We start from the raw sequence: 14,854 nt of genomic DNA, 5'->3' as shown, positions 1-14,854 counted from the left end.
CTGGGGCAATATTCTTTAGACACAACCATTCCTGGGCTTCACTGCAAGCATGTGATTGGTCATTTGGATGTGAGTTATAAAATGTCATGATGCTCTCAAGCATTCTGTTCTTTTACTATTTTGATAGTCTGAGGAATGACCTGGCATTAGCTAGGAAGAGGACATTATCCAGCCTGAATTACTAAGCTTCTAAGAAGTACAAAGTTGAAGGCTCTTAGTGCACATGAATCTATTAAATATGCTTATAAAATGTGTTCTTTTCCAAATAAGCTTAGCAGCCCCTAAAATAGCTTTTTCTGATCTGTCTGGAACTTGGCATGCCTTATAGATCACTAAGCCAAAATTATTTAGTGAAGTAATGCCAGTATTCTTTGTGCATGGGAAAATGGGAAGAGAAGTATTAATATGAAGTCCTCTATTGACCAATTGCACTCCTTCTGTCCATCTTAGGGGCAACCTGGACCAATTGGAAATCAAGGCCCAATAGGCCCTCAAGGCTTCAATGGCCCTGGTGGTTTATCAGGGTTGAAAGGAGAAAGGGGATCCCCAGGCTCTCTGGGACCATATGGACCAAAAGGAGATATGGTAAGAGCCCCAAAATTTGATTTCTTTTGATTCAAGGTTCATATGTATGAAGGTAAAAGGTTCTAAATCTCAGTTCTGCTCATTTATGAAAATAATACTATACCTGAATACCTTACTACCAGGCTACATACTTTAACATGAGGTGGGTTGGGTGATGTTCTGCTAATGAATCAACCCACTTCAAGAGAGACTCCCATGGCAGACAAGCCAAAAAGTAAATTTATTAGCTCCTTGCTAAACAAGTGGGCTCACTGCGGTCAGATCATATGGGTTTGAACCAGGAATGAGTTAGAAGTCCAATCACATGGGCAACAGAGATTAGGAGTATAAGTAGCGAGACTGGGAAGCAAAGACTCAGAATTCTTGGAAGCAGTCTGCATCACAAATTCAGAGAAAGAGCTGCAAGAAAGGACATTGATAATGTCATGGTGGCTAGTTGGCTGAGTTTAGCAGCGCTTTATGTTCCCTGCCTAAGACAAGAACTGGTCTCAGAACACAGACATGCCCTTCGGCAGAGGGCATACCTTAGATAGAGGCAAGTAATGACTTGGAATTGGCATAGGGAGCAGGGCAATAGAATGTTGAAAGGGGGAATCCGAAGCACTTATTAAGAACTTTGCTCATTGAGTCACAGGAACAAATCCTGATTGTAATGGAAATCATTTGCATTGTCTCTTACATTACTCTCCTTGCTCCTTTCTATAGGGTCCCATGGGAGTTCCTGGTTTCACTGGCATCAATGGGATTCCGGTGAGTATGTCTATAGTGCAGTTTACAAAAATAATACAGACTCAATATGGAGAACCCCAACATACCCCTAACCCCACCTCCAGAAACACAGATTCACCTATTTTAACATTTTGAAATGCTGTTCTATCATCTATCTATCTATCTATCTATCTATCTATCTATCTATCTATCATTTATCTATTACCAAGATCAATCCATTTTCTGAACATTTGAGTGTAGGTTGTATACATCATGCACCTTGAACACTTAATACTACCATGTATATTTCCTAAAAACAGGGATATTCTCTTATGTAACTACCTTAAGTACAGTTATCAAGTTCAAGAACTTTAACTTTGATATACAGCTTTCTGTCTATATTCCAGTTTTTCCCTCTGTACCAGTAATGCCCCTCTGAGCCTTTTCTCTTCCCTTGACAGATGTTATCCAGGATCATATACTGCATTTAATTGTCATTGTCTCTTTACTTGTTCTTCCTTTCTCTTTCTTTCCTTCCTTCTTCCCTCCCTCCCTCCCTCCCTCCCTTCCTTCCTTCCTTCCTTCCTTCCTTCCTTCCTTCCTTCCTTCCTTCCTTCCTTCCTTCCTTCCTTCCTTCCTTCCTTCCTTCCTTCCTTCCTTCCTTCCTTCCCTCCCTCCCTCCTTCCCTCCCTCCCTCCTTCCTTCCTTCCATTTCTTTCTCTCCGTCTCTTTCTTTCTTTCTACATATATACAACATAAACTTTCCCATCCCAGCCACTACCAAACATAACTTTCAATGGGATTGATCACATTCACTATGTTGCAGTACGCTCACCACCCTCGATTCTAAAATTTTCCTATCTCCCCAATCAGAAACCCTACACCCATTATGCATTAACTCCATATTGCCCCTGTCCCTGTCCTCCTACCAACCTATACTCTAATTCCTGTCTCTTTAGGCTTGCATATACTCAAATATTTTCTTTGTAGTTACCATGGGGCTTAAATTTAACATCCTACATCTCTAACTATGTGCTTTGATACCAACTTAAGTTTAATAGTATACATAAACTATGTTCCTATACCCCTCTGACCTCCCACCTTTATGTGGCTTTTGTTACAGATTATAAATTTATACACTATGAGTCCAAAACCACTGATTTCTCCTTACATTTTATGCATTTGCCTTTTAGTTCCTATAGAAATTAAAAAGTGGTATTACAAAGCAAAAATGCAATAGTACTGGCATTTGTATTTACCCATATCATTACTCTCACTGGAGATCTTTATTTCTTCATGCACCTTCCCTTTATTGTCTAATGTCCTTTCCTTTCAATCTGCAGAACTCTGTTTAGTGTCTGCTGTGGGGCAGGTCTAGTGAGGACTAATGCCCTCATCTTTTGTTCATCTGGGAATGTCTTAATCTCGTCCTCATTTTTTAAAGAGTTTTGCTGAATATGGAATTTTTGGTTGGCAATTTATTTCCTTTCAAAATATGTCATCCCATGGCCTTTTGCTTCCATGGTTTCTCATGAGAAATCACCACATAATCTTACTGAAGCTACCTTGTATGTGACATGTTGTTTCTCTATGCAGCTTTCAGAATTCTCTAGCATTCAACAGTTCTATTATAATATGCCACGGCAAGGGTCTATTTGGGTTTATTCTATTTAGAGTTTGGTTGTGCAACTTAGATATGTACATGTCTTTCATTAAATTTGGTATGATATCAGCCATTATTTCTTTGAATATTCTCTCTGCCTCCTTTCACCCATTCACACTTTCTTCTCCTTCTGAGACTTCCACAATGTATACATTGGAATCTTTGAAAGTGTTCCAGATTTCTAAGACTCTCTTCACTTTTCTTCTTTCTTTTTTATTTCTTTACTGGGGCCAGGGATTGAACCCAGGACATTGTATGTGGGAAGCAGGCTCTGAACCACTTGCACCACATCTGCTCCTACTTTTCTTCTTTCTTTCTTCTTTCTGTTCCTCTCAATGAATGATTTCAATGGTCTTATCTTCAAGTTCTTTGATGCTTTCTTCTGCCAGGTCCAATCTGTTTTTGAACACTTCAAGGGAATTTTTAATTTCTGTTACTATGGTTTTCACCCCTTTTTGTTCCTTTTCATAATTTTCATCTCTATATTCATATTCTATTCATGTTTATCTATCATTTTTTTCTTATTTCCTTTGGTTCTTTGTCCATGTTTTCTTCTACTTCTTTGAGCATATTTAGGGCCATTTGTTATTAAATCTTTGTCCAATATGTTCCAATCTGGTCCTCTTCATGGATGGTGTCTGATGTTTTAATCTTCTCCTTTGCCTACCCCATCACTTCCTGTTTCCTTGTATGTTTTGTGACCTTGTGTTGAAACCTGGACATTTTGATATTTTAATGTGTTATTGCTGGAATTAAGACTATGAGGTGTTTATTCCTTAAGTGTTGACCCAGCTAGTGTTATGACTGAACTTTCCTAGAGTTCAAGGAGCTAACAAGAAAATAAAAGAAGGGAAAAGGGAAATGCCTTTCCCATTCTTTGCAAATTGTCCTGTTCACATGCTTTCCTTTGGGGCTTGCCCACATAGTGAGTTTAGAGAATAACTCCAGGGCAAAGCACAGGGGTCTCCATGATCCTCTGTGCACATACTCTTGTCTTGGGTATATGTGTATGGCTCTATAAATTTTCCTGTTTACACAGTTCCAAATGTCCCCCTTTCCTAGGAAACAGTTTCCTCATAGTCCTGGTCAAACGATACTGCATGTCCTACAGCTAGCAATGTCTTGCCCCAGGCAGCATAACTTGACTGCTCTCCCAAAGCATTCTATAGGTCTCTCTATGAACTGCCTTCTACGCACAGGGCAAGTTCTGGGGCAACAAATCTCTCAGGCCAACACCAGACAGACTGAGCCAAACATATACAATGCCAATATGTACAGGAGCATTACTCTGCTCCCTCTGGTAGCAGGACAAAGGATCTATACTGGGAGTATGGGCTGGCTCCTTGCCAAGCTGGGGTGTGGGGCAACTGGGGCACCAGGAGAACCTACCACTTTTAAATAGCCTTTTTCTTAATTTGGTGCTTGCCCTGTTACTATAGTCCTCTGATTCTGGAGTTTTGAGAAAGATGTTTTTGTCAGTTCTTGCTTGTTGTTCAAAGCTTCTGTGGGGGGTGGGGGGATGGGTAGAGCCCTGAAGCATCTCAATTCAATATATTGATCTGATGACTTCCCTACAGGAATGTTTCTTAATATCACGCTCCAGGTTCTGCCTCATGGCCCAAGCGCTTTTGCCTTAGCATCATCCTGTCTCATGCAAGTATACTTGAGGTCATGCTAAAACGTGTGTGGTGAGGTCTGAAGGGCAGTGGTCACACAGTTTCCTTTGGATTAAAAAACAGGCAGCCCTCAATCAGATGTTTGGAGGGAGGAGAGGTGCAGCCATAAGGAACCATCAGTACTTAATCAAAATGATTTGGGTCTTGTGGGTTTAGGGGAGTTTTGAGTGGGGATAAGGAACTGGTTCTGAAGAGTGGAAGGCACTGCCACATTAGAGTACCCTGGGTCTCCAAGGAACAAATGAGGGCAATTGAAGAAAGGGGAATACTGAAAGCAAGCAAGTGGGATGTGATGAAAGACTTTGAAGACACTGCTTTCTCCTCAGTTATGTTCTGGCCAAGCCCAGCTAAACACACATGCTTATGCAGCATATCTATAATGCAATGTAGAATGTAATGTCTAGTCTATCTTATATTCTGTGCTGTTTCACATATGTTTTATTCATTCTTTCAACAAACTTTATTGAGCACCTACTCAGTGCTTCACACTATGCCAGGAACTGATGATGCAGTGGGAGTAAAACAGGTTATCAAACTAGATTGTGAGTCCTTTGAAGACAGGAACACATTCTTCTTTGTCTCTTTGATGGTTTGCAGGACTAAGCATGTGTTGGCTCCCAGTGGATCCACATTAAGTAAAGATAAGGGAGTAGGCTACCTACTCTGCCCAGAGCCAAACATGTTCTGCTTCTCCCATCCCATCTCCTGCTCTTTTATCCTAGTGTTTGTTTTTTTCTAAATTATACCATTTTGTTCTACTTACAAAGTATTACATGTCCATTATTGGAATATTAAGATGGTACATGAAATTAGAAAGAAGAAAAAATACTTATAATTCCACCATCCAGACAACCATTAGTGAAATCTTTGTACATTTTGTTCTAGTAATTTTTTATCCTCAGTCTCATCTCATTTCAGAGTAAACTTTATTTTAGTTTTTACAAAGCAACTACTCCAAAGATGACACCAGCCATCTCCTTTTCCCATGCCATCCAGATCAACCTCTTAGTTTTCCTATTTTCATCCTATATCCCTATTTATCCCACCACTGGAGTTCCATGATAACATTTCTCCAGCCTTTGAAATGGCAATATTTGAAACTTGCTGGCTATCACATTTTAATTATGCCCTTTGCCACTTCTCTATATATCAAATACTTAACCTGGGCTGTGTTTTGTCTATTGCAGTGGTTTTCAAGCTTTGTTTAAAAGAACAACAGAATTTTGCATGTCTACTCAACATATGAAACAGAAAAAATTGGAGATCCTCCGTTTGAGGGAAAGTGCTAGAGCTTGTGATTATCCTTCCCAAAACCTCTGAAGGTTCTTTCTGAACTCCTATCAAAGCATAGTTTGGTAAGCTCTAGACTCAACAGCTGCTTTTGTTACACTACATCATCATCTAGTATAAGAAAAGTAGCTTAGATCACTTTGTGGCTATCTGTAGGTATTTCTTGAGAACCTGCCATGTGCAAGCACTCCTACAGGGATACAGAGGAAGCATAAAGCTCTGCCTTCAAAGATATTCTTCTGATCCATTTTCTTCTGAGATCTAGTAGACATCTGTGGATTTGGAAAATAGAAGGCTCATTTACCTTGTATTTGCTACATGTGTCTAGAAGTCAGCCAGCAGATTTCTGCATTTTATTTAAGTACAGAACCTGCCTGATCCCCAGAAATGGGCCAGTGGGGAAATATATGGGTGGTGTTGACCATCCTTTTCCCCTGGTATTTGCTTATGTCTATGTTCCTATGGATCAGATTTTCCACTCAGAGTGTGTATCTTCTGGAAGCCAATGGATGAGGGAAGCTAGCAAACTAGAGGCAACCTCTTAACATTCATCCTGTGGGTCTGGCTTTACCAGAGATGAGTGAAGGATTTGAAGGCGATACTATGCTTTCTCCTGTCATCCATCTTAATGGGAGCAAGAGAGAAGTGAATCCTGTCAGGCAGAGACCATTTGCAATTCTGAGGTGGAACCTGCCTCAGAGTCCAACTGGATACTTTGGCCTCCAATTTGCAGCCAAGAGAGCCTTAGAGCTTATAGGAACTGATCACTGCTCTTTGGGGCTTCGTTGCCTAGGAGATCCAGTTGCTGTTGGCCAGAGTCCTCCAATTGATCTTGCTGCTCTCCAGAGAAGTCCCCATTGTTTTTTGTTTTTTCGGTTTTTGTTTTTTATTGTTTTTTTGTTTTGTTTTGTTTTGTTTTTACTTTTGATTGCTATAGCTTCAGGCTCCAAGCTTCTACCTGCAATCCTCCTTCCTTCCTTCCCTCTCTTCCAGTCATTCAAGTAGTTTTAGAGAATCTTTTATTTACCTCTCCCTTTTATCTCTAACCACCCAGGATCTCTTGTTGTCTGCACCACACGATCTATCTCCTCATTTTGTAGGGCCCTAAGGTCTTTATTAATTGTCTTGGGTGACAGTCTTACCTAGCTCCTTGAAAGCACAGATGCTGTCTTCTACTCCTGTCAGAGTCCCCAGAGCCCCTAGAGGAGAACTCAGCATATAGTAGGAACTCCAAAAGTATTTGGGGAAACTCTCTCTAACATTAAGTGCCTATACAGGCAACAATTCTCAGACTGGCAGGACTCCCTCAGACAGAGGAAAACAGACACCCCAGGCTTAGTCAGACTAATTATTTTGTATAACTTACAGCAGTACTTATTAAGCAATTTGGCTGACGCCAGCAGCTTCCCCAACACATTTTACTAAACTGGATCACTGCACAGATCTGGTTCCCCTCTTAATATTGGCTGATTGTTAACATATGTGTCATTGGTTTAGGTTCCAAAACTTCATTTTTGCTGTCATGTGGACAGTTTCAACATGAGTGGGCAAGTCATTTCATGATAATACAAGTTTTTGCACTAAGGGGCACAGCATCCATTCAAAAGAGTGAACAAACAACCATTCATCAAAAGATTTAACATTAGAACAACATCGACCAGGGATGGTAGGTTGTGGCTTTTAATGATATCAGAACTGTGAGTTGTTGGGTCCCCCAAGAAATGTGTGTTCATCAACTCTTTTCAATTCAATAAACTGGGAGCAGGGGTTTTTTATTCGTCCTTTGCATTTTATGTCTAGCTTTTCCCATGGAATCAATCTCAAACTTTCCTCTGAATGGAAACTTGTAAACAAACATTCCAGATTTATATCCTCAAAGTGAACACATACCACTTACCAAATGGAAATTTTTCCTTTGAAATCTGGGTTCTGAGGAACATTGCTTTTCTGGAATGCAAGGGATACTCTTTTTCTGTCTGCTCAGTCCCTTGTAACTATATAGAACCAGCACTACACTCTTTCAGAGAGCTGGCACATGCATGAAGTCATTGGCAATGGCCAGAAAGGGCCATGTGCCATAAATGTTGTGGCACTTTTATGGCACATGGCCATAAGAGTTAGGAGGTAGAGCACAGCCTAAGGCTTCTCCTAACTGACTTGCCTGAGAGAAGATTTACCATTTATCATCTTCTATTTAATAAATACAGTCTAATTTACTTTTAGCAATAACCAAATGAGGTGTGCATTATTCATTTTTAATGTTGACAACAACCCTATGAGGTAGGTACTATTCATCACAGGTTTACAGATGAGGAAACTGAGGCTCAAGTCGGAAAGTGGCAAACCTGGGATTAGAGCACAAGTTTGACTTGCACTATCCCTCATCACATGGTGTCAGCGGGAGAGGAAAGGGCTTGCAGATATATATCAGAGGTCAAATATTAACTTCAGAAAATTCAGTGACAGTAGGAAAGAGTAAATAAGTACTTCTGGAATACTGCAAGTAGATAAGAGGAGCTCAGTCGAGAAGAATGATTGGGGCCCAAGTAAAAAATATGTAGGCACCAGAGGATAAGAATCAGTGTTGGTATAAAACAGAAACAAGGTCCCAGGAGCAAGGAAGTTCCCTGGTACTGAGCCAGCCTGTTGTGTGCCTTAACTTATCCCCATTACCAATATGAAAGATAACCTCCAGTTAACCCTTAGCAGGTTTTGCTGGGATATTTTTAAGTGATGATCAGGATCCCAGCTGGAAGCAGACACTACTCAGTGGGTGAACTGAAAAGAATTAAACAAAGAGCATATTTACAAGGATGTGGACAGGATTAAGGGAACCAACAAGGGATGGTGAAGTAACTAACAGGAAGCAGCAAGGACAGAATGGTAATACTGGAACCCAATGAGACCTGGAGCCATGGAATAGAGGTTGCTCAAAAGGAGCTGAGACTGTAAAATAATGTGGCCATTGTGAGAAATATAGCCAAACAGGGAGGGCATGGGGGAAATAAATATCCTATGCTTGTTCTCCTCCTGCCCTCCAATCTCCTGCCTGAGTCTCCCAGTGGTCAAATATAACTTGGAAACAGAGGGTAAGGGAGCCTAGGTGGTTACAGTTCAAAGAGGGCAGACTTCCACCCCTATCACCCCAGGGAACAGAGCTAAGGAAAGGTAGAGTATAGATATTCAGGGCAAATAAGAATAACCATTCCAAGTGATAATAAAAAGTTGATGACTCTCATTAGCTGCCTCAGCTTCCCCAGCACAACTAAAAATTATCACCTGCATCTAGAGAGGAACAAAATTAAGCAAGTTAATTGTGAATACAAATTTATTGACCATTCCTCTGGACTTAAAATCACAAGTCCAGCAACTGGACTCATGTCTTTGTATTAACAATATGTCTATCTCCCACAACTTTAATAACAATGAAAATGAAACTGAATTCTATGGAACATTTTCCCAATAATATTTTGACAAAAGATTGTCTCCTCTGGTGATTTGAAAGGTTATTTTCTGAACATACTGCATTTTCCCCTTAAATCATTAAATATATACACTTTACTTCATAAAAGAGGGGAGGGGTTCCCAATCAAGATGGTTGAGTGAGAAGCTTTAGGGTTCCATTCCCCCACAGAAGCTTTGAACAGCCAGCAAGAACTAACAGAGGAAGCGGACTTGGCCCAGTGGTTAGGGCGTCCGTCTACCACATGGGAGGTCCATGGTTCAAACCCCGGGCCTCTTGACCTGTGTGGAGCTGGCCCATGTGCAGTGCTGATATGCGCAGGGATTGCTGTGCCATGCAGGGGTGCCCCCCACATAGGGGAGCCCTACGCCCAAGGGGTGCACCCCATGGGGAGAGCCACCCAACACGAAGGTGCAGCCTGCCCAAGAATGGCGCTGCACACACACAGAGAGCTGACACAACAAGATGATGCAACAAAAAGAGACATAGATTCCCATGCCGCTGACAACAACAGAAGCAGACAATGAAGACGACGCAGCAAATAGACACAAAGAACAGACAACTGGGGGGGGGGTAGGGGAGAGAAATAAATAAATAAATCTTTAAAAAAATAAAGAACTGACAGAAACATTTTTCTCCAAGGTCCAGAAAACAGTTAAAGGGCTGTAGTAACAGGGCAAGTGCCAAATCAAGAAAAATGCTACTTAAAAGTGGTAGGATTTACTGGTTCCCTAGTTGGCCCTCCCCCACTCCTTACCGGTTCAGCACAGAGCCTGTCTGCACTATCAGAATGGATACTTGTTCCTGGTTCTGAAGAGAGCAGAGTAATCCTTGTGAATATATTGGATTGATCTATGTCTGGCCCAATCTCTCTGGTGGTAACCTGAGGGGTTCGCTGTCCCAGAACTTGTCCTATGTGTAGAAAGCACTTCAAGGAACTCCTACAGAACACTGCAGAAGTGTAGTTAAGTTGTGCTGCCTGAGGCAAAGGATTGCTAGTTTTAGGCCATACAAGATCACGAAGAAGCTGTTTCCTAGGGAAGAGGGGACTTTAGAAATGGGGTAATTCATAGGGTCACACACACATGCCCAAGACAAGACATGTGCAGAAATGAGCAGGGAGACCCTTGCACTTTGATCTGGAGCTACTCTCTAAACTCATTGTATAGATAAGCCCTGAAGAACAGCATTTGCACAGGTCAATATGCAAAGACTGGGAAAGGTATTTTCTTTTTTTTTTCTTTTTCTTAGCTCCTGGCAATCAAGAAAAACTCTGTCATAATACTAGCTGTGTAAAAACTGGAGTAACAGATGACTCACAGTCTAAATTACAGTGATATCACATTAACTATCAAAACGTTCAGGTTTCACTAAAATGTTACAAAGCATGCAAAGAAATAGGAAGTGATGGCCCAAGCAAAGGAAAAGATTAAAGCATCAGAAACTATCCATGAAAAGGACCAGACCTGGGGCATACCAACAACTTTAAAAAAATGGTGCTAAATATGCTCAAAGAGGTAATGGAAAACATGGACATATAGTAAAGGAAATCAGGAAAATGACAGATGAACACAAAGAGAATATCAATAGAAAGACAGAAATTATGCAAAGGCAACAATAAGAGCTGAAGAACACAGAAATAGAAATAAAAACATTCCCTCAAGAGATTCAATAGCACATTGGAGCTGAGAGAAGAAAGAATCAGAGAACTTGAAGATAAGACCATTGGAATCATTCAGTCTAAGGAGCAGAAAGAAAAAAAGAATGAAAAATAGTGAACAGAGTCGGAGGAAACTGTGTGACACCATCAAATATGCCAATACACATACACATTGTGGCAGCTCCAGAAGGAAAAGAGAGAAAGAGGACAGAGTGAATATTTGAAGAAATAATGGCTGAAAACGTCCCAAATTTAACAAAAGACATTAATATTCACTTCAAAGACATTCAAGAGACTCCAGACAGTAAAAACCCACATAGACCCTCACTGTGACATTTTGTAATTGAAGTGTTGAATGCCAAAGATAAGAAGAAAATTTTGAAAGCCACAAGAGAGAGACTATGTGTCACATATAATGGACCTTAAATAAGTTTGGAGTTGTCCTAAATGATATTGCAGGGACAGATGCTGGACATTATATATCCTGCCATAAACCACTGAATGGACTGGGGGAGTGTGTAAACTACAATGTAAACTATAATCCATGTGGTGCAGCAGTACACTAAAATGTATTACCAGATGCAATGAATATGCCACAATGATGAAAGAGGTGGTTGATGTGGGAGGAGGGGGTTGGGGGATTGGAGGTATATGGGAATCTCTTATATTTTTTGAATGTAACAATTTTTGTGATCTATGTATCTTCAAAAAATACAATTAAAAAAGCAAAGTATGAAAATTTAAGATAATGCTAAAAACAACCTGATTTTTAGCACTATTCAATTTTCATTTGTGGGAAATCTAGAATTAAAGAAGTAAAATTATTTTAAAAATTTTAAAAAGATTAAGTGGATATTTCTCACTGGAAACCACGGAGGCAAGAAGACAGTAAGGGTGACATATTTAAAGTGCTGAAAGGGAAAAAATTGCCAACCAAGGATTCTATTTCTGGCAAACTGGTTTACAGAAATGAAAGACAGATTAAGATAGTCCCAGATAAGCAAAAGATGAGGGAGTTCATCACCACTAGATGGGCAGTACAGGAGATGCTAAAAATAGCTCTGCAGGTTACAAGGAAAGGACAATAGATCAAAGCTACATGAAGAAATAAAGATCTCCTGTACCATTGTATTTTTGGTTTGTAACTCCACTTTTTACTTTCTACAGGATCTAAAAGGCAGATGCATAAACTGTAATCATAAATCAGTGGTTTTGGACTCATAATGTTTAAACATGTAATTTGTGACAAGAGCTACATAAAGGTGGGGAGGGAGGGGTGTAGGAATATAATTTATGTACGCTATTGAAGTTAAGTTGGTATCAAAGCAAATGAGATTGTTATAGTTGTAGGATGTTAAATTTAAGCCCCATGGTAACTACAAAGAAAATATCAGAGTATATGCAAGTCTATAGTGACAAAAATTAGAGTAAAGGTTTTCAGGAGCAGGAGGCAGGGGTAATAGGGAGTTAATGTATAATAAGTATAGGTTTCTATTTGGGGGTATGGGAAAGTTTTAGTAATGGATGATGGTGAGGGTACCACAGTACTGTGAATGTGATTAATCCCATTGAATGGTATGGGAAGTTGAGATGGGAAACTTTGTGTTGTATGTGTTCCCACAATTAAAAAGAAGAGAGAAGAAAGCAACTGGAGAGACAATGAGAATAGGATGCAATACATGATCTTGGGTGGGATCTGGAAAAGAAGGAGAAAAATTAAAAATGGTCATTTTGGGGACTTATGAAAAAATTGGAATATAGACTGTAAGCTTTATATCAAAGTCAAATTTCTTGAACTTGATAAATGTATCTTACAGTGGTTACATGAGTGAATATCCTTTTTCTTAGGATATGTACGTAACAGTATTAAGTATTCAAGGAGCAAGAAGTAGATAGTTGATAAGAGATATAGAAAGGTATAGATAGTAGATGGATAGATAGATAGATAGATAGATAGATTGATTGATTGATTGATAGATATAGCAAATCTGACAAAATGTTAAGATCTGGGTAACTGGAGAGGTAAGGTTATATTGAAATTCTTTGTATGGGACTTGTATTATTTTTGTAACTGACCTATAAATTTGAAAGTATTTCAAAAAAAGAAATAGGAAATAAAAGAGAGGGAGGTCTACCTTTCATTAACCAATCTAGAATTCTGGTCATTCAGGTCATGTCCTTCCTCTAGACCCAAAACACAGCTGCCTTTGATATATATTTTTTTTTAATGTATTACAATACCAAAACCAGACTCTATGCACCTAAGAAGTCCAACTCTGCAAAAGAATTGACCTCAGACCAACTGTTTGAGAATGATAATTAATTCTCCAGCAAAACGACAACCTTATTATTGAGTATGGGAAAGAGGAGAAGATACAGTTCCCTATCTGAAGCTATAGCCTGATGTAATCATGAGAAAATGAGACTGAAAATATGGTTTTTCCAGAGCTCATTTAGTTTTGACCAAGCAGCTTTCATAAGACTAGAATCCCAGGAGAGGAGATACTATGGGAACTGCCTCTTTTCTGTTGACCAAAAATCCAGCACTGTTTCTAATGTAAACAGCTATGCCAGGCTGCCCAAGTTCCAGTCTGGTGTGAGGAATCCCCCTCGAATGACTCCCTGTTGGTAGCAGTTCAGCTGCCAGAAACCTAAATCCTGCCATTGTATATCTTTGTAACCAGGTGTAGCAGTTTGATATTATTCATGAATTCCAAAAATAGATCTGATCTGTACCTGGACATGATTGAGTTATGATTAGGGTGTTGAGTCCCAACCCCTTGGTGGGTGGGGAATCACAGATAAAAGGCAAGGCAAAGGGCAGAGCTGAGGGCTTCTGATGTTGGAGTTTTGATGTTGGGGTTTGATACTGAAGATTTAAGCTGGAGCCCCAGGAAGTAAGCTTACAGAGGAAAGAGAAACCAGCCCCAGGTAGAAAGGAACCTTGAGCCTAGAGAGAAGCAAGACCATGGAAGGGAGGAATCCAGGAAGCCCGAACCCTCACAGCCATTGGCAGCCATCTTGCTCCAACAAGTGAAAATAGACTTTGGTGAGGGAAGTACCTTATGCTTTAAGGCCTGGTATCTGAAGGCTCCTACCCCAAATAAATACCCTTTATAAAATCAACCAATTTCTGGCATTTTGTATCAGAACCCCTTTGGCTGATTAATACACCAGGGAAGGTGAAATTGCAGCTACTTGGATATCCTATCTGTTCATTCTTGACCCCTTTGGCTTCAGCTTGGGTTCTATGAAAGCATCAGTCATTTTGAGATGGGTAACACTGAGCTGTCATGAGCTGTATATACCCGAATATAAAGGACAAATATGAGAGCATACACGATGGGGCTAAGGGAGGGGACAAAGAATTGGAACAGTAAGTTTGGCAACATTTGTGCAGTGTGTTGGAATAGCTGACAGCCCTCTGGTTGACATGTTCTCTTCTTTTCTGTTTGAACAGGGCCACCCTGGACAGCCAGGGCCCAGAGGACCACCTGGCCTGGATGGCTGCAATGGAACTCGAGGAACTATTGGATTTCCAGGCTCTGATGGCTACTCTGGGCTTCTTGGATCACCTGTAGGCTGCCAAATCTTTACACATCATTTCTAATGACTTTACTTGCCTCCAAGTGTGCCCTTTTTCTGTTTCTCTGGAGACCTCATTAAGCATCTACAAGGAAGCTGCTGCAACCTCTTGTCTAATGCAGGAGTCTATCCTTGGAGTAGTCAGGCATCAAAAGTCTAAACAAGAAATACCAGCTGCAGGGGGGTGTGCACATGCTGTACACATGTACACATACTTAAAATGT

At 40.3% G+C, this 14,854-nt stretch overlaps 1 protein-coding gene across 1 annotated transcript in view; it reads left to right on the top strand.

The window, feature by feature from the left end:
- COL4A6 (collagen type IV alpha 6 chain) overlaps nucleotides 1-14,854 on the top strand; it is a 486,161-nt gene that overhangs the window by 392,263 nt on the left and 79,044 nt on the right. The window contains exons 4-6 of the mRNA XM_058291502.1: nucleotides 451-585; nucleotides 1,291-1,335; nucleotides 14,506-14,622. Of these exons, the coding sequence (XP_058147485.1) occupies nucleotides 451-585; nucleotides 1,291-1,335; nucleotides 14,506-14,622 (297 nt within the window). The remainder of the gene's footprint in view (nucleotides 1-450; nucleotides 586-1,290; nucleotides 1,336-14,505; nucleotides 14,623-14,854) is intronic.

The sequence above is a fragment of the Dasypus novemcinctus genome, chromosome X (genome assembly GCF_030445035.2).
Source record: "Dasypus novemcinctus isolate mDasNov1 chromosome X, mDasNov1.1.hap2, whole genome shotgun sequence".
Classification (NCBI taxonomy): Eukaryota; Metazoa; Chordata; class Mammalia; order Cingulata; family Dasypodidae; genus Dasypus; species Dasypus novemcinctus.
The sequence above is the reverse complement of the archived record's forward strand: the minus strand, read 5'-3'. Positions and strand labels throughout refer to the sequence as shown.